At 54.3% G+C, this 17,842-nt stretch overlaps 2 protein-coding genes across 2 annotated transcripts in view; one reads left to right on the forward strand and one right to left on the reverse strand.

The window, feature by feature from the left end:
- The window catches only part of ACO2 (aconitase 2, mitochondrial), a 30,688-nt gene extending 18,140 nt beyond the window's left edge, over positions 1 to 12,548 (reverse strand). The window contains exon 1 of the mRNA XM_004675631.2: positions 12,451 to 12,548. Coding sequence (XP_004675688.1) covers positions 12,451 to 12,486 — 36 coding nt within the window. The 5' untranslated portion in view covers positions 12,487 to 12,548. The remainder of the gene's footprint in view (positions 1 to 12,450) is intronic.
- Positions 12,549 to 12,964: 416 nt separating this feature from the next.
- PHF5A (PHD finger protein 5A) overlaps positions 12,965 to 17,842 on the forward strand; it is a 7,864-nt gene continuing 2,986 nt past the window's right edge. The window contains exons 1-3 of the mRNA XM_004675632.2: positions 12,965 to 13,052; positions 13,456 to 13,479; positions 13,884 to 14,050. Of these exons, the coding sequence (XP_004675689.1) occupies positions 13,001 to 13,052; positions 13,456 to 13,479; positions 13,884 to 14,050 (243 nt within the window). The 5' untranslated portion in view covers positions 12,965 to 13,000. The remainder of the gene's footprint in view (positions 13,053 to 13,455; positions 13,480 to 13,883; positions 14,051 to 17,842) is intronic.

Consider the following 17,842-nt stretch of genomic DNA (forward strand, 5'->3'; position numbering starts at 1 on the left):
CCCCATATGGCCCAAAGAACTGACACAGCTCTTCCCTTCTGGGAGCGTGGGGCAGACCCTGGGAAGGGAAGCCACCTGTCCCCCAGGCCCCCAGGAGTGAGCAGGACCCCCACCCGCCTACCTGCCACGCAGCTGGCGGCCTCCCCAGCAGACTGCAGACCCCTTTGCCCTCCACCCGGGGAGCCTCATGACCTGCTTCACCGGGGAGGTGCGAAGAACCCCAACAACGCATCACAGGACTGAACAGCACCTGGATGCTGAGAGAACGGCGGCGATGACAAGGCTGCCTCCGTGGGCCGCGCCCGCAGGCTACTGGGCGGGCCCGGCCTGAGTCCTGCGAGGCACTGGCTGTCTGAGTCACAGGACCGTCCACCCCTGGGAGCAAGCCCCTCCTCAGAGAGCAGGGGTCAGGAGCGCTCCCACAAGGTACCCACTGCAGCGTCGAGGAACGCCCAGGCTCAGCAGCACAGCGCTCCCTGCTTCACACAGGTGAGACGCCACTCGAGCGGTTCTGCAACTTGGCCCGCACTGAAGCCTGGTGGAACGGCGCAGACTGAAGAGCCAGAGACTGCACAGCAGGCTGCTGTGCTCTGCGGCCAGACAATTCACAAGCAGAGATGACCTTCACGGTGTCCATGCGAGTGAGAGAGCACAGCTCGGCAAGGGCCTGTCCTGGAAGTGCTCAGGGCGTCACTATCTCCCTTCAGGGGAGCTCTGCCAGGGCGGGAGGTGACGGCACAGCAGCAAGCACGGCTGGGAGGCCCTTTGGTGGGCCACGGTTCTTCATGAGCCTTAGCTCCGCCAGCCGGTGGCGGGCCTGACCCGCCTGATGTTTTGGCCGCTACCTGTGTGCTTCTCCGCCACTACCTGGCCTCCTGCCAACGCTGGCCAAGTCACTCTGAAACTTGAAGCTTTTGTCTTGGGAGCGTCTCCTTCTCTCTGCAACTTTGAAAATTTTCCTTAGAAGGCCAGCCCTCCTCCTGCAATCTCTTCTACTTATGGGGCCCAGCAGTAGAATCTCACCTCTGAACAATTCAGAATTTGTCTTCCTCGAGGGCACCGACCCTGCTGGACTTTCTCGGTCAGTACAGATTCTAAAGGGATCTGCCACCGGACCTTTGCACGTGCTATTTCTGCTGCTCAGACTGTTCACGGCCTGTCCCCATTCCCAATATGCCCTTTGTTTCGATTATTCCGTCAAGTTCATCCTTCCCTCAAGTTCATTCATCCTTCACGTTCCAAATTAATTTCACCTCCTCAGGGAATCCTTCGTAAGCTCCCAGATCAATCATTGCCCTCTTACTACTTACTGACATTTATTTGTGAGATGACATCTCCCACTCATCTGTAAGCCCCACTAGGGGAGAAGTGCTTACTCATAGCTAAATTCCCCACGCCTGGTACACAGGTGGTGCTACAAAACCCCGTTTAATTAAGCCAATGAATGTGTCTTCTACTGCGCCAACCAGATCTTTCCTCACTGAACAGGGTTAATTACCCAGCAGTCTGGTTAGCCATGTGAGCGCATTAGCAAGACAAATCAATAATCTACCAGCCTCAGATGTTTTCGGTGAGTGTAAACTGGCCCAAAATTTCTGAAAGACAATTAGGCAATACCTCTTTAAAATGCAAGATGTCTGTACCTTTTGACCAGCTTGCCCCCTCCCAGGAAGCTACCTTTAAACACGCACAAAAAAAGTACACGGAGCCAGGCTGGGGTGTTCCCTGTAGCACTGTTTTTAAATGAACAAGCCAATTGTCCAAAAATAGGGCACTGCCTGAACAAACTCTGGCTCTCCCGCCGAGGAACGTCGGCCTCCAGCTGCCCACAGAGGCAGGCAGGGGCAGAGCGCCCACAGCGTGGTCAGCGCACTGCGGCGCCGATCTCATCACTGGAGGGCTGCTTAGAGCGACGCGTTTTAGGCTCTACATTTCTACCATAATTGAAAAAAAAAAAAAAGGTAGATGTCCTCACTGGCAGGGGAAAACCTACAGGTTCAGGATAAGTCCTAAGTAGCAAAGCACGAGCCCAACTCTGGGTAACAAGAACTAACAAATGCGACTATTTAGAAAAACCAGAAATGATATGCCCACACGGGCCACAGCAGAGATCCCTGGGCTCCCCAGGGTGACCAGGTGATCCTGATCACTCTCCATCTAAGTATTTCTGGAGCTTTCAAACGCTGCAAGTCTATGAATCCCCTTCCGATGAGGAAAAAGGCTGATACAGCCACGGAGATGCGGAGGAGGAGGCTGGGGCGGGGCGCGGCCTGAGAGCGGACCTGGCAGTTTGGGCTCCTCAGGTGTGCGAACCTGTTTCAGCTCGTTAACTCACAAGGACTTATGACTGTGGGACGGAGGGCGGTGCACCTTCCCACCCATGCCGCTGCAGGAGCAAGACGAGCTGACATTCGTGTTTCCTGACAGGAAGCATCACCTACAGGAATTCCTGTCAAAAATGTTGAACGCAGGTCTTCCCAGGTGGCGCAAGGGGTTAAAGTGCAGCACTTCGAGGCTGTCCACAGCCGCAGCAGCATGGAGTTCAATCCCTGGCTGGGGAGCTGACCCACAGGGCACAGCAGACCTCTCCTGACCTGCCCGCTGCCCCCCTCAGCAGTGGATTTCAGTAGATCCGCCTGTTCTGCTCCCCACTCTGTCTCTGGTGAATCCTCTCATCCCCCACACTTCTGGCCTGTACCCCATTTCTTGTGTGCATAAATACATCTGTAAAAGAAAAAGAATTCTAAACGTGAACTGGAGCTATACGTAATACACACACCCGTCACAAGATTGAAAAACCAATGTTCACAGGGGAAAATGACAGGGAGGAAATGCCCTCATGTGTTTGGCTCAAAATGGAAAATTATTTCCTCTCGAAACACCCACATCTTTATTGGTGACATTTTGTGTTTGAAAGAGGTAGACAGCTACTTCAGCTGGCACACACAGCTCCAAAGCACCCTCCGGGGTCGCTCTCCTGTTTGTGACCTGGCGGACGTGAAAGCCCCTGTGTGACAGGGACCAGAAGAGCTGGAGATTCCAAAGATGGGCCTCCCAGCCCTGTCTCGGGTCCCATGCTCACGTCAAGCCTTCCTGTGACGCCCTCTCCATTTCTGCAGCATGGGAGCTGCAGGCCACGCCCCGCAGCCCGCCAAAACCCCACAGCACCCCGCACCAGAAGCGCCTGGGCTCTTCCTACTGGTCTAACTGTGAGTCTTTAAGGCTCTTCCTACTTTTAGAGCCAGAAAAACAAGTCTTATAGAACCTAAGTATTTTTCCTCAGCACCACCCACGCCGTTTCCTACAATTTGTGTCTACTTCTGATCGCTGAGCCGCACACGGGTGAAGGCAGGTTTTCAAAGAACATGAATGTTTTCCCCATTTTACATAAGTAAAATTGGCAAAAACCCTGAAAACTCACCACAGAAAGCACTAACAACAGAGAGCGTCAGCAAGGCTGGGTGGGAAAGGTAAGCGCGAATTTCGACACAGACAACACTAGCAGGGCCTGCTCGGGGACAGCCAGAGCCACTGCAGCTGGGCAGACCCCAGCGTGACGCGCGGCCCACCAGGACCCGAGCCCACCTCCCCAGCGCACTGAGCCGAGGAAGCGACACGCTTCAAACCGGAAACCACAAGTCCGCCAGGCCAGCTCCTGCCCCGCGACGCTTCAGGAGAAAGCACCAGACTCACGGTTACATCAGACGCAAGCGCACAGCACGCTGCTTTGCCATGCTGGCTGCATGCACCTGCGCCCCCCCGGCCCCCCCCCAACGCGCCTGGGAGGGGCACGTTCTGCCAGAGCTGGCCAGGTGCAGCTCTGCCAAGTGTTCAAGTTGTTGCGAGAATATTCTCCCTGCTGCTGGGTGGTTACAAACCCTATCGTTGTACATGGTTTTCGCCTGGACTGTGAAATGTGAAAAACATTCAAAAGAAATACCCCAATGGCAGTTCCCTCTGGATGGGGCGGGGGGACTTCCAGCAATTATAGGTCATTTTTAGGATATTCTTCCTACCTCTGCACTTCCCAAGTTTCCTACAATGGGTAATTACTAACTGAAAAATGGTAGAAACGAACTGTACCCTAAAAATGGGTATGACTGAGCTTGTGCCGCGCCGGCCACCCTGACTGGGGCAGGTGGTTCAGCTCAGTGTTGCTTAAAGAAGGGATAATTTGGGCATATTAAAAAAATAACTTTCTGGGGTTCTGTTTTCATTTTCTAAGGCCAAAAATAAAACATACTCACCACCCAGCTCAACAGAGGCCCCAGCTCCCAGACGCTCCTGAGCTCACCAGCATCCAGACTTCGGGTCCCAGCCAGGACATGGGGAAATGTCCCCACGCTTGGCGCCCAGCCCCAGGCCTTGCCAAATCCCTGAGTATCAGGCCCTCATCTAAGAGACGCTTCCTCTAAGCCCTCACCCTGCACTTTCTCAGGGACGCTGAGGGCAGGACTGAGGCCGCCTCAAAGCAGGGAACCTCTCTGAAGCGACCCACATAAGCCTGACCGAGAGGATCAGACCGGGAAGCCCAGTTCCCACCTAGCAGCCTCACCTGCGCCCCAACTCTGCGCAGCAACTGTTCCTTCCTCTGCTGAGTGGAAGCACCCCTCCACCACATGGGGTGCTGGGTGTAGCCTGAGGCCAGAGCTCCAAGCCCCACCTGGCTCTATTTACTCCACAGACGCTGCTTCTCTCACCCATGAATGTGGTGATGCGTTCACGCGTGGAGGGAGGACTGTGCCTGGCAAAGCAGAGGCCTCGCGGCCCGGCCCTGCCCTCAGAACAGTTTACTCCCCCGCAATCCAGCCCAAATTGTTCAAAAGCAGGAGCCTTCCCCATTCCTGGGATCCTTTCTCTGCGACCAAACGGCTCTAATTCTTCCTTGGTAGGAGTGGCCCTGCAGGTGGCCAGCAGCCAGGGCAGTCAGCAGCCTCCAATTCCACGCCGCCCACGCCACACAGGGCCCAGCTCCCCAACCGTGAAAGCAGAGGCCCGGCGTGGCCTGCCCGAGTTCACTGCCGGCCCAGTCCCCATGAGGCGCTCAGCCCCACAGGCTCAATCTGATGTCTTTCCTGTCTTTCCTGCAGTCCTTGGTCTGATGTCCCCCCACCGGCAGTAAAGGGGTCTGCTGATGCTTCATATACTGCCACAGCAAGCCCTGAAGGACGCACTCAAAGGGGACGCCACAGGAAGCCGGGCGGAGAGTGGGGGCGGGTGGGGGTGTGCAGGAGTAGTGGTGGTGTAAGAGAGGGAGGTGGGGGAGGCTCATGCCAGGCAGGATCACGGGGTGTCTCATGCCATGCCCCCAAGTGTCCACGGGGACTATTACAAGTCTTCTAGTCCCTTGTTTCAAGAGCAAACGGAGACCCAGGCCGATGGGAAGTCCATCTCACCAAATGTGCGCACTACAGGGCAGACACCTCACCTGTCTGGCCTCCTGTGTACGCACAGCCCAGAGCAACGGCGACACACAGACGTTCAAGAACAAGACAAGGGCCTCCCTGGTGGCTGAGGGGTGAAGTCTCAGCGCTACCCCCACAAAGGACAACCTGAGGCCTGAGCTCGAGCCCGCCAGGGAGTGACCCCAGAGCGCGGCAGGCCTCTCCTGTCGCCCCGCTGCTTCCCCAGCCGTGCATTTCAGTGCATCTGCCTGTGCTGCTCCCCACGCTATCTCCTCCGCACCTCTGGCCTGCACCCCAGTTCTTCTATGCAAAAACAAAATCTTAACAAAAAAAGGGAATGAGACGAGGTGCTGAGATCAGAGGCAGCGCCTGTGGCTGGACACGCTTCTTCACTGTGCTTTCATATCCAAGTTGAAGCACACACGGGGCTGTGCGGGGCAGCCGGTGCCAGTCAAGAGCCAAGGCGGGGGGGGGGGGTCACGTCACCCTACTCGCCAAGGTCAGTCACGCTCCCCAAAGGACGGAGGGGCTGCCCCTGCGGCCACTGTATCTAGAGAACAGTTCAAACCGAAGGGACTGCCAACTCCTTGGGCAGGAAGCCAGCCTGGCTGGGCCAGCCTGACCTTCCGCCTGGCCTGTGATGGACACCAGCACCGGAGCAGGCCTGAGAGCAGGTGGCTGAGCTGTTGGGCTCCGGGAGGCCAGGTCGCCTGAGGCAGGTGCTTCAAGAGACACTAGCCCCTGTGGAAACCCCCAACCGCAGGGCCACATCACAGAAAGGGCGCTCACGCTCCACAGGCCAGGCTCAGCCTAGATTCCCACCTCTCTGAGCTTGTTTCTTTTTCTGTAAAATGCAGGTAAAGAGCAGAGATTTTTCTGAGGGCTATGGGAGAGAAAAAGGCTAGCAGGATAAGATTTCTATCCGTGGTGGCCGCCAGGAACTGGATGCGGGGAAGGAAAGAGAGCTTTTGTGAACACAGTATGTTCTTTAAGGGGAAAAAAGAGGTGAAAACCCCAGAGCGTCATGGCCCGCAGCCTCAGTCCTGCTGCGGTGACTCTGCCCTGAGCCATGACTGTCCCCCATCCCAGCAGCGGGGAGCCCCGAGCCCAGAGCAGGCCCCAGGCGGCTGTCTCAGCACTGATGCGGGTCTCTGCCGTCGGTCTGGCCTGAGCACCTGCGGCGAGGGTCCGCTCACACATCGCAGGCTGCCCCGCACCAGCAGGGTGACCTCGAGGTTTGGGGGGTAAGGCTCCTGGTTCTTCTGACCACAACCCTCACCGCCCCAGGCTCACCACTCTTAGCTGAATGCCCAGCCCTTCCCTCCAGGCAGGGAGGCCACAGGACCAACACCCTCCTCAGAAGTACCTTCCACACTCTCAACTCCCTCGCCCAGTGGCGGCCTCACCTGGCTCCTCTGGAGAATCCCAGGCTGAACAACTCCCTCCACCAGGAAGCAACCAGCAGCCTCAGCAGCCTACTCAACAGCAGCTCTTTTCAGGGCCTTGGAAGGGGCAGGGAGGCCCATCTCCCCAATTCACAGCCTACAAACAGGCTCCAAGGAGCAGGAGTCCTTTAAGGACTCGGTCACTCACCCCTCATCCACCCAGCTGCCCCAGCACACCCGGAGGCCTCCGGCAGGCCCCGCAGGCAGCCCCAGGCTGACCTGGCTCAGACAGGCACAAAGCTGCCTCTGGGAGCCACAGCTGCTCTCCCCTGGAGCCTTCTGGTGTTTGGGGCAGAAGGTGTCACGCCCTGCAGAGGCACACCTTCACACGGGGCGGGGCCCAGGGAGCACTGTGGGGCAGCGCTTGGGTACCAAGCCTGGGTCCTGTCAGAGTAGTCGGCGGGGACCTGGATCCCCGGAGCCAGCTGTGACCTGGGACAAGCTGCTTAACCTCCCTGCATCCAGTTTCATCATGGCGAAAGCAGACGCACGGCACCTGCACCTCAGGGTGGCCGTGAAGGATAAACAAGGTGGCATCTGTAGAACAAGGCCAGGAGTGGCATGGAGGACGTCGCGTGGGGCAGGCCGGACAGGCCACGGCACACCCACGTGCCGGGTGGTCAGCCAGAGCTCGGCAGGGCAGCAACGTCCTCCACAGCAGCGTCCAAGCCTGTCACTGGCAGGTCCTTGTCTTCGTCAGCTCTACAGCTCTCTCGATGGCCAGCAACCATGATGCGGACAGCACCAGCGCCCCGCAGGAGATGGAGAGCCCAGCTCCGTGGCATGTGCACGCGCGTGTGTGTGAAGAGAGAGAGAGAGAGAGAGAGAGGAACTCCTAAGACCTCTCAGGTACCCTCATGATCTGCAGAATTAGCGCCCCTGGTGAGAATGCCTCAGTCGCTGCAGGGTGGCCACGGACATACTCTCACTGGGCTTCAAGTCCCCCAGGGCGAGAGCTGAATGAAGAAAATACTGCAAGTGTAACTCTCGAGCTCATTTCCCCTCACCTTAGACAAGAAAAACAGGAAGCCAGGACTGGCTTTTCCCTCTTCTTCCAGCTCTCTCAGAGCTGCTACCACGTGCCCAGCATCAGGGTCCGATTAGGGACAGAACCAGCAATTTTCCCAGTCAGCCTTTTTGAAATGTAGTAGCCAGGAGGCAAAAAATGTATGTGCCGGGGAGAAAGGCGGGGCGAGGGAGGCTGGCAGCGGGCCATCTCCAGGATGGAGACAGACTGACGGCACCCAGGGCCTCCACCCCGCAGCAGCTCTGCCGAGTACCCAACGCACAGTCCGGCGGCACTCACAGCTGCCCTGCGAAGCCGAAGGTAGCACGCCCATTCTACAGGAAACCGAGGCAGAAAGTTCACCGTTTTGTCCAGGGCACAGGCAAGGTGGAATTCCAGGCCCGGCTTCAAGATGGCGCCCTTCCCTTGGTCCAAGCGTTCCAGCACGTGCCCAGAAAAACCATTCTCCATGTCTTTCAGGACCCCCAACATAAAAGAGCTTCTACAGACGCATTCTGGGGCTGCCAGAGGAAAAAGCCCATCCCTGTTCTCCATATCAGACCAACATCAGAAACCGTTCATAAAACTTCACAGCACATTAGAGTACAAAGAACTTTCCAATAGCATTAGGCCTTCATTATTCCCCTCATTAGTGGGGAAGACAGCTAGCAGCTGTCTCATGGTGCAGGCGTAACCTGAGGGCCACCGAGGGTAGATGCCACACAGTAAGTCAGCGGCGGGGAAGCCACCCTAACTTTCCTGATATTCCAGTGCTGCTTCCTAACGCCCCCTCGCGCTGAGGCAGAGAGCCAAGCTCCAGACCCGGGGCAGGCGGCCAGGTGTGCCGGGGACAGCTTGGCCCCTGCAGACAGACCCGAGCACCACACCCAGCTGAGCATCGCCCGAGGCCTCCTCCCAGGCAGCAGGTGCCACAGCAACAGCGCAGGGAACGACGGCGCCCAGGCCCCGCGAGGGCCAAGGCAGGACCCCTGGCCCCACCAGCTTCCTCTCGGGGACGCCATCCTTGGTGTTGCCCAGGGAGGATTTATGAAAGGAGCATCAGCCTTCGCCTGTGCCATACGCCACGGACACATGGGTGCCAAATCCCGGTTCACCCTGAGCTGCTTAGGCCCACAGGTAGGAATCTCTCTCAACTATCCTCTTCCTCTTCCGTATCCAATCCGATTGCCCCCCAAATAGCTCTACCAGAGCCCCAGCCCCAGAAAGCTTCCCCGCCCCCTGGATGCACCCACTGTCCCAACTTGCCCACCACCCCCAGTCTCCCTGCCTCTTCTTTGGGCCCAGCGCCCATGCAGAAGCCTGAGGCTTTAGTCACAACTCTAATAGGGCTCCCCACACACTTCCATTACACTGAGCAAAACCCAATTTCCTTACCAGAGCTGCCACGGCCCTGCCCCCCACCCCACTTGCTCAGACCTCTTCCCCTCAACAACCCAGTCACACTGGTGGTAACTCTCACCCACCACACACCAAGCTCATGTTTTGTACATGCTGCTGCTCCTGCTGGAATTCTCCCCTCCCCAAATCCTGAAGGGCTGCCTTCCACATTCATTCCTCACTTTATTCAAATCAGCAGCTGGCTCTAAGCAGGTGACCCGAGAAGGAACCACAGCAAACATGCAACCAGAATAACCCATTTCACCCTTCAAAGCAACATTCTTTTAAATTTGGCACTTTAAAGAGGACTTAACTTGTGCCAAATATGTTGGCTAGACATCTCTGCGTTAAATGTCACTCATGACCGACACACAAGAGGTGACATGACTTCCCCAAGGTCACAATACCGCAGCACCCCAGAACCTCAAGGCAAAAGATCTAGGAAATGGACTTGCAAACACTGAATCCCTTTTCTTTACCATCTCAGTGTTTTGCACCTAAAGAAAAAAAGTAAAAGAAAAACCAAAGAATTCTTTTTCAAAAACCTCACCAATCTTCCCCACTCTGACTGCCCGGTGGCGGGAACTGTGAGATGAGAGAACACTTCCAGCAGGAACAGCTGTTCTTAAGCCAGGGCACCTGTGGCACCCTGGCTGACACCCGGGGGATCGGGGCAGGCAAGGGGAGCTCAGGCTTCGGAATCACAAAGGTGCAGATTCCAATCACATCTGCTAACAACTAGTACCAAGACCCTAGGTACGTTTATTCTGTTGTACCTAGCAGGACTCTAAATAAGGCAGCTATGACATGGTTATCTGTGCAGTCAGCCTGGATCTTACAGGGGAGAAGCAGGCGGAGCCAGGTAAGGTCGCAGCTGGCTGAGAATGAGAGTGAGTATTCGATGCCGTTAGTGAGGCGCCAGAACCCATGCCAGGGTGACAGGTGCAGCCGCACTAATTCCGGTCACCTAGAAGACAGGCCAACAGGTGAGATTCCTAAGCGCCCACTGAGGTATATGTTAGCTGCTCTTACTGGTAGTGGCAACTGTCATCATTCTATTATTTGCCTTCGTCTTTTATCAAGCCAAGGGCTGAAGAATAATAATTTGGCTGAAAAAGGCCCCTGCAGTAGACTATATTTGAATATAATGGCCGCTCCATGAGAAAAGGAAGTGTCTGGCCTGTCTGCTCTGCAAGTACGCCTGATGTACAGAGAAAGTGAATGCACGGACAGGGTGCACGGACACGGCATCTCAGGTAGTACCCTAGGTGGAACTACCGCCCGTAAACGCAGCCAGCCCAAAAGGTAAATGTACGGGAGGCTCAGGACAGTGCCGCTGGCCATTACCTGGCCAACAGGAAGCAACGTGGTATCATGCTACTCGTCCATCTTAGCTGAAGGAGACCTGGATCTTAATCCTGACTCTGCTACTCAGTGTCGCCCAGGCCCATAAGGCCTGGACTATCCACCTACAAGAGGAGACTCAACGACCGGATGGCCATAAACTGAACATTCTTCTTTCTCATGACTGTATAACAATCATCCTGAGCAGAAGCTCACTCCCAAGTACTCAGTGTTTGTCAGTGAAGATCATCCCCTACTGCTAGATGACCAAACTGGGGTGCAGAAGTAACTTGCTCAAGGTCACAGGGTTAGGGTAAAATATGAACTATCACCCAGATCTCGTTCTGTGCTGGTTTAACACTCGGGCTTTCCAAGATCCTTATTTAATTCAAAAATACCATGCTGTTAGCCAACTTTTCCAAGCTCAAAAAATCTATTATTTGATAATCCTGTTAAATAATCTTGTCTGATTTCACTACATCATGGTTAGCAGAACGAGGAAGAAATTACTATTTCCACATTGCTAACCCTCAGACTCAACCATCCGTCAGGGTGAATTCCTTCAAAGACTACTTGTCTTTGCCAGAACTGAGATCAGAGTACTTTCAAATAAATGTTGGTTTCACTTTAAACCATATGGTTTAAATTTAAGCAATAGATTTAAAAAACCAAACATCTAGTAACACAATGCTCCCGCGTACAGCACTTAGTTTTTAAATTTTATGACTTTTATGCCACTTGAATCAACATAGACTGCCAAGGTAAAGGGTTTAAAAATGTTTACAAATGCTTGCTTGCTTTATTTTTATTAACAAAATACAAGCTGGACACAGACTCTTGGAATAAACATTTTCCTGGGGTTGTCAGGTTAGGAGTGAAAAAACATCTGGCAGTCACAGTCAATTTTCTAGTCTGCTCACAGCAAGAAGAGTCAAGGTCAAACTGTTCAGGCTCTTTCCCCTCCCATTGAAAGGCAGCTAATGGTGAGCTCAAAATACTCCATTCTGGTACTCTCACAAATATAAATAAATGTCAGCTTCAGGATCACACTGGCTCAGGAAATTCTGTGAGGACAGGCTGTCGGGAACGGGAAAATCGGGGGAAGCAGGATAGATGTAGAAACCAGAGCACTTCGAGAGCACTTCGATGGCACGCAGAGAGGAGGAATTTCCACTACTTTCTGGAGCTCACCACCTACAGGATGAGCGTAATCCTGCTGCCAGAGGACGGCATGAATCAAATGATGACGCGAAAGAAATTAAAATAATATAGTCTTGCAATCTCGGGTAACGGTGAAAGACGACTGTGATCACTCCTATGCACAACATATATTTGGGCCTGAAGACCCCTCAAATTTCTGGTTCTGCATTTTGAGGCCCCTAAAATAACGGGATAGGGAGCTAGTTTTTTCCCCAGACTTCTGATGCGACAACCTGTCTGTCAAGTGTCTGCCGCAGAACGATGAGAAGGGAGGGCTTCAGAATCCGGGCCTAGTGGGCTCAACAGCGACCGCGCCCCCAAGTCACCTTGTCCTCACCTTGAGGAACAGAAAGAAATCCTACCGAGTGGAACCCGGTCCTCAAAAAGGAGGACGGGGTGCCGCCACTCTCCACCAGGCCGCCGGTGTTTGGACCCACGCTTTCCGCGGGGCGGGGACAGGGACGGGGCTGCTGCCTGAACCCGGGACGCCTTGACCTCGAGCACCGGAGCGGGCACGGGCGCTAGGCCGGCACAGGTACAAAAGTTGGCCGGAGGTCGGACCCGCCTCACCTGGCGCTGCCTCGCCCATTGCCGCTGGCACAGCAGGAGGCACCCCGCCCCCGTGAACCCAGAGGGCCCTGAGTTCGCTCACCTGCAGCCGGGTCACCAGTAGGCTGTAAGGCGCCATTTTGTGCACTGACAAAGATTAGGTCGCGTGAAAGTGACGTGCCAAACCGTGCATTTAAAGCCTTCGGGCAGAGGGCGTGGCCTACGTCACGGGGGAGGCGGGGCCTCCACCGGGCGCCAGAGCCGGGAGAGCGCAATGGGAGGGGCGCCCGCGGTATAAGCACGTGAGAGAGGAAAAAGAGCTACATAAATACCGGGGCGGAGGTCAGTGCCCACACAAAGATGCCTTCACGAAGTGCAAATTTCAGTTGTCTCTTCCACCCAAATAGGGGATAAAGGAATTTTTTTTGAGACTTTTATGCACCTGCCAGGACCTTCCTCCCCAAATGGGCCGAAACGCCTCTTTTGAAACTTAAGGGCGTTGATCGCGCGAGATCAAGCGGGGCTTGGTGCGAAGAGGGTGAGGCTGATGGACGCTTAGTGGACCAATCGCGGCGGTTGGGGGCGGGAACAAGAAGGGTTAAAGGTCGGGCGGAAGTTCCGCGCGTTTCCGGTGGCGGGCTTGAGTGGGCGCTATGGCTAAACATCATCCGGACTTGATCTTTTGCCGCAAGCAGGCTGGTGTTGGTGAGACTGCCTCCTGCCCCCGGCCGTGCGGGTGAAGGTGGTGTTAGGGCGAGGGGCCGGGGGTGCCCGTTAGTCCCTTAGGATCTTGTCCCGGGGGCGCCACTTTTCCCGCCTCATGGCCGGTAGTGTGGAGCGCGGGTGCGTGGCCCTGGTTGGGGGTGGGGCGGGGGCTCGTGTGCTGGGAGCCGCGGGCGGGGCCCCGGGTGGCGCCGGCGGAAACGGATTGCCCGGGACCTGGGAGGAGCTTCAGGAGGGTGTGGGGCTGGTGCCGAGCTGGTTAGCTGGGCTGAGGTGAATGAGCTTCCCCAGGACTCAGCAGTCTGCTCCTGTCTCCCGGGGTGGGCAGCACTGGCGCGTCAAAACCTTAATTCTAATGGTCCCTTTTCTGTCTTTGATCTTGCAGCCATTGGAAGATTGTGTGAAAAATGTGAGTGGAACACACCTCCCCAGACACCCGCCCCTTCCGCTCAGCGGTGCCGCAGAGGCTCTGCTTCGATGTGCCCTGAAGCATGTGAACAGTGACCCTGCCACGGTCCCCACTCCCTGCACGCTGTAGACGTTTAGGTTCCCAGCAATCTTTGCCTTTGGAGTGGAAGCAGCCTGAGCCCTCCCCAGCGTGCTTTTTTCCCCCAGTAACTACATGGGTTTGTCACTTACCAGGTGCTGTGCAGGCTGTTTACATATTAATTGATCGACTTGTCCTAAGGGTTGTGGGGTGTGCAGTCTGGTGATCCCAAAGTAGAGGGCCCTGAAGTCGCCACAAAAGGAGACCTGGGTGTTTCTTCCTTGCAGGAGTAGTTGCAGGTGAGCTAACGCCACTCTTCCTCACAGGCGACGGCAAGTGTGTGATCTGTGACTCCTACGTGCGCCCCTGCACCCTGGTGCGCATTTGCGACGAGTGTAACTATGGCTCCTACCAGGGGCGCTGTGTGATCTGTGGCGGCCCCGGAGTCTCCGACGCCTATTACTGTAAGGAATGTACCATCCAGGAGAAGGATGTGAGTATGGCCTAAGGTCCTGTCTAACCTTTCCTTTTGTTCAGTAACTGCCGTCCATGGCCGACTCCCGTGGCCTCTGCGGATTACTGTGTTCAGCCAGCTACCTAGGCTATAATTTCTCCGAGCCCCATGAGCCAAGCTGGGTGTAGTCCCACAGAAGGCAGTTATTTGGAATCAAGGGGGGGAATGCAAGAGAAGCAAATCTCTGTCAACACCAGCAATTTAGAGAACCCTCTCTCTATTCCTTTGATGTTTCTCTGTGATTATTTTTATTCAGAAGCAGCGTGCGGCATTTTGGAAAGCCTGGCAGGGCGCATGGTGTGGAATAGCCACTCAGTCCTTCCCTTTACTGTCATTAAGGAATGTTTGGGTGGGTGTGGAATTGGGGGTAGTTCAGGTTGGTTGCGGCCTTAGACAGCTGCAGAATGCCTTGATACTCCCTGTGAAGAGTTCTGTGGTGACTGTGATTCTGTGTCGTGGCATTTTTGCCCCTTGTGTTATATGGAGGCAGCAGCTGTTCATTCAGCTCCTTGAACCAAGTGCCAATCTGTGGGCTTGTAGTCTGTGACAGAGGCCTCACTACTCTTCTTTAGATTGGAAGCATTAGGCTTTCGGGGGCAGGATGGGACATGAGTCAGCTTGTTTACTTACGACCCAAAAGGAAGTGTGATTGAGCACCACCAGGCTGATAGGAGGTATCTGGTTACCTAATCTCAAACAAAGTAGAGGATACGTAATTCTGAGTATTTTACATGCAGAGAATAGGTAATTTATAGATGCTATCTTCCTTCACAGTAACCTTGTTTAATAGGGCTTATCATCATCTGCATTTTCTAGTCCCTCACCCAGCTAATAAGTGGCAAGCCCAGGCTGTCTGACGAGACCTAGTGGTGTCCCCATCACGCTGTGCTGTCCTGTGTAAGTCCTTTTATTAGGATGTGCCTGCGATGGGGAGAAACAGCCCTCGCTCCTCAGCAGTCGGGGCGTGCGCCACCAGCCAGTGCTCTTCCTCCATGAAGCCTGGTACTCGGGACAACGAGAAAGGGCACAGATGAAGTGCCCACATCATCTCAGTTGGTGATTTGAACCACCTCCTGCCCTAATCTCTGCCTGCATGTACCTTTGACTGTTAAATCGTGTCCTCTGATTTGATCCCCCAATTAGGTCACACTCCTTTACAGGGCAGGGCCTGGGTTTCTGTTTCCATCTCCATTCTCCCACGTTCTGGGTGCCACCCCCAAGGATCCACACACACAGAGCGTCTGGTACATGGTAGACCTTTGGCAATTGCTGAGTCTTTAAGCAGTGAAGCCAGAGTTAAGACAATAATAGTGAAGAGAAAGTCTGTAGCTCTTGACCTAACAGCACCAAGGACAGCATTTTCTTGGACCTGTGCTCAGTTGTAGCCAGAATTTGTCTGGCGGTAGGTTGCAACCAGAATGTGCTCGAGCAATGTTGATTGCTGTCTGACGCGTCTGCGTTTCATGTGTGACCTGATAGCTGGGCTTCTTCGTGCCTTACTCTTTCCCTGAGAACTCTAGACGTCACTTCCTCCACTTTGCATTACACCGCAGCGTTGTGAGGACATTTGAGATGGCGTCAGCTCACATTTACTCCGCAGTAGTTTCAGGGAGCACAAAGCAATCCAGTGACAGGACCCAACCGTCAGCCTTACAGATCACCACGCAGATTGTTTGTCCCATGCAGAAACCTCCCTGCTGCGGCCGAGGCAGCCCCGCCTTGTTTCCCTCCGGCAGCTTTCGTGGAGGGAATTAGGCCAGCGAGCTAAGGTGGGTGCTAGAGCTCCTCAGGGCCTCCAGGATTACTCGGACGTCTAGGCTGGTAACTGCAGGGGTTGCTGTCGAGTGAGAGAACTCGTCTACAGTTCTTGGTTTCTTCTGGACCCTTGATTGACCATTTTCCTCAATTCTCCCAACCAGTAAACAAGAAAAACTGCACCTAACATTCTAGAGTTCCTGCTGTGCCCAGTCAGTGCTAACACACCTTCCCAGAAGCTCTGTGACGCAGATGGGGAGACAGGGTCTTAGGGGTGTTTGAGTGACGTGGGCAGTCACTTGGTAAAGCTGTGGCCGATCCAGTGATGCTCACTACAACTTTTACTCAAATGTCTGATTCCCCCAGTGAGGGGAAAAGTTAAATGCTACAGAGTAAGGTCGGTGGTGAGCTTCAGCTCTCCAGCCTGTAGCTCCAAAGAGGGCTCACCCTCCCTCCTGATGTGCGACTTAACTCACGTTTGCTCCCACGGCAGCCAAGGGGCTGTTTCTCCTCCTCTCCCCCTTGAAGTGAACAGCACAGCCATTGAATAGATGAAAGAGCTGTTTGGCACTCTGTGAGGTCAGTTCATAAACATGCCCTTCTCTTCAAGGCCACACGAGCTAAGTTTGTTGTCTCCAAGAAGCCCTGGGCTTTGTTGCTCACATATCAGGTGCTGCTTGAGAAAATCTCTCGAGAAAGGAAGTAATGATCTCTTACCTCGGGGTGTGGATTTTAGAGCTTAGAGATCTCTAAAGACAGGGCCCTCCCCGGTGGCGCAGCAGGTTGGATTGCTGCACTGAGAAGCTAAGCCAAGCTAAGGCTGCTTCATTGTGAGTTCGAACCGTGCCAGGGAGTGACCCACATGGCGCAGCAGACCTCTCCTGTCTCTCTGCCGCTCCCCTCAGCAGTGTACTTCATCAGTCGGCCTATTCTGCCCCCCACTCTGTCTCTGGTGAGTCCTCTCGCTGCTTCTGCACCTCTGGCCTGTACCCCAGTCCAGTTCTGTGTGCAAAAATAAATACATCTTTACATATAATAAAAGATCTGTAAAAACAAAGAGTGGGGTAGAGAAGTGATGGCACCACGTCCACATCGCCACGTCCCCTGGCTTTCACACCTGGGTGCTCCCCAGACAGCTTTCAAAAGAAACAGGCATGTTTCACCTTCAGCTCCATGATGGAAGCAGGTGCGGCGACTGAGTGCCCTTCATAACTGCTCCCTTGTGAGGGAGAGCGTGTGGACACATCAGTAACTTTTCCTGATCTCCAAGTTTTTAAATTTCCTTTTCTTGCATTTTAGCTCAGTACAGATTTCCCTGTGGCACATTACTCTGCACTGCTTGATGTTGGTTCGTAGAGGTATTCATTGCCGAGACCTCGGTTTTCATCGTTGGTTTGGGATAAGTTTGTAATGTGCAATCCTGCCCCCTGAAGTGAGCTTGAAACAACCTTCCTCAGGAAAGAACCCAAGGATGTTGAGTCGGCCTTGGCGGTTGCTACAGGAGCGTATTTAGGTTCCCCTGTGGCGTTCCTGCAGCCTTGAGCAGGACAGAAGCTGGCGTGGGCAGTCTGGGGTGTGCTTTGTGAATATAACAATTAAGTGGCCATAAGATGCATTTCCCACGGGCGTTCGCTCAAGCGAGAGCTGCCTGAAATAAACGTCAGATGGGGACGTGTGTCCTCTGGGAGCATCGTGGGGTGACGTTTTCAGTATCTGGGCACACGTTTGCTAAAGAACTGTTGCTGCAGATAGGTGTTTGCAGGTATTTTTAGAATATCCTCAGGCTCAACCCAAACGCACTCCTAGACCTCCCAAGGTTTCTTCACAGCTTTCCATCTCTTTTTTTTTTTTTTTTTTTTTTTAATTATTTAATTAATGAGTTTATGAGTAGTGAATTGAGCACAGTTGTTTGCGCGTCAAATAGTTTCTTAGTGCTGTGCTTTAACCCGCTGCACCACCAGGGAGGGCCTGATAAAACGTTTTGAAATACCCCCCTTTCCTATTTTTTTTTTTTTT

Source organism: Condylura cristata, unplaced genomic scaffold (genome assembly GCF_000260355.1).
Source record: "Condylura cristata isolate star-nosed mole 26May11 unplaced genomic scaffold, ConCri1.0 scaffold00004, whole genome shotgun sequence".
NCBI classification, from domain to species: domain Eukaryota; kingdom Metazoa; phylum Chordata; class Mammalia; order Eulipotyphla; family Talpidae; genus Condylura; species Condylura cristata.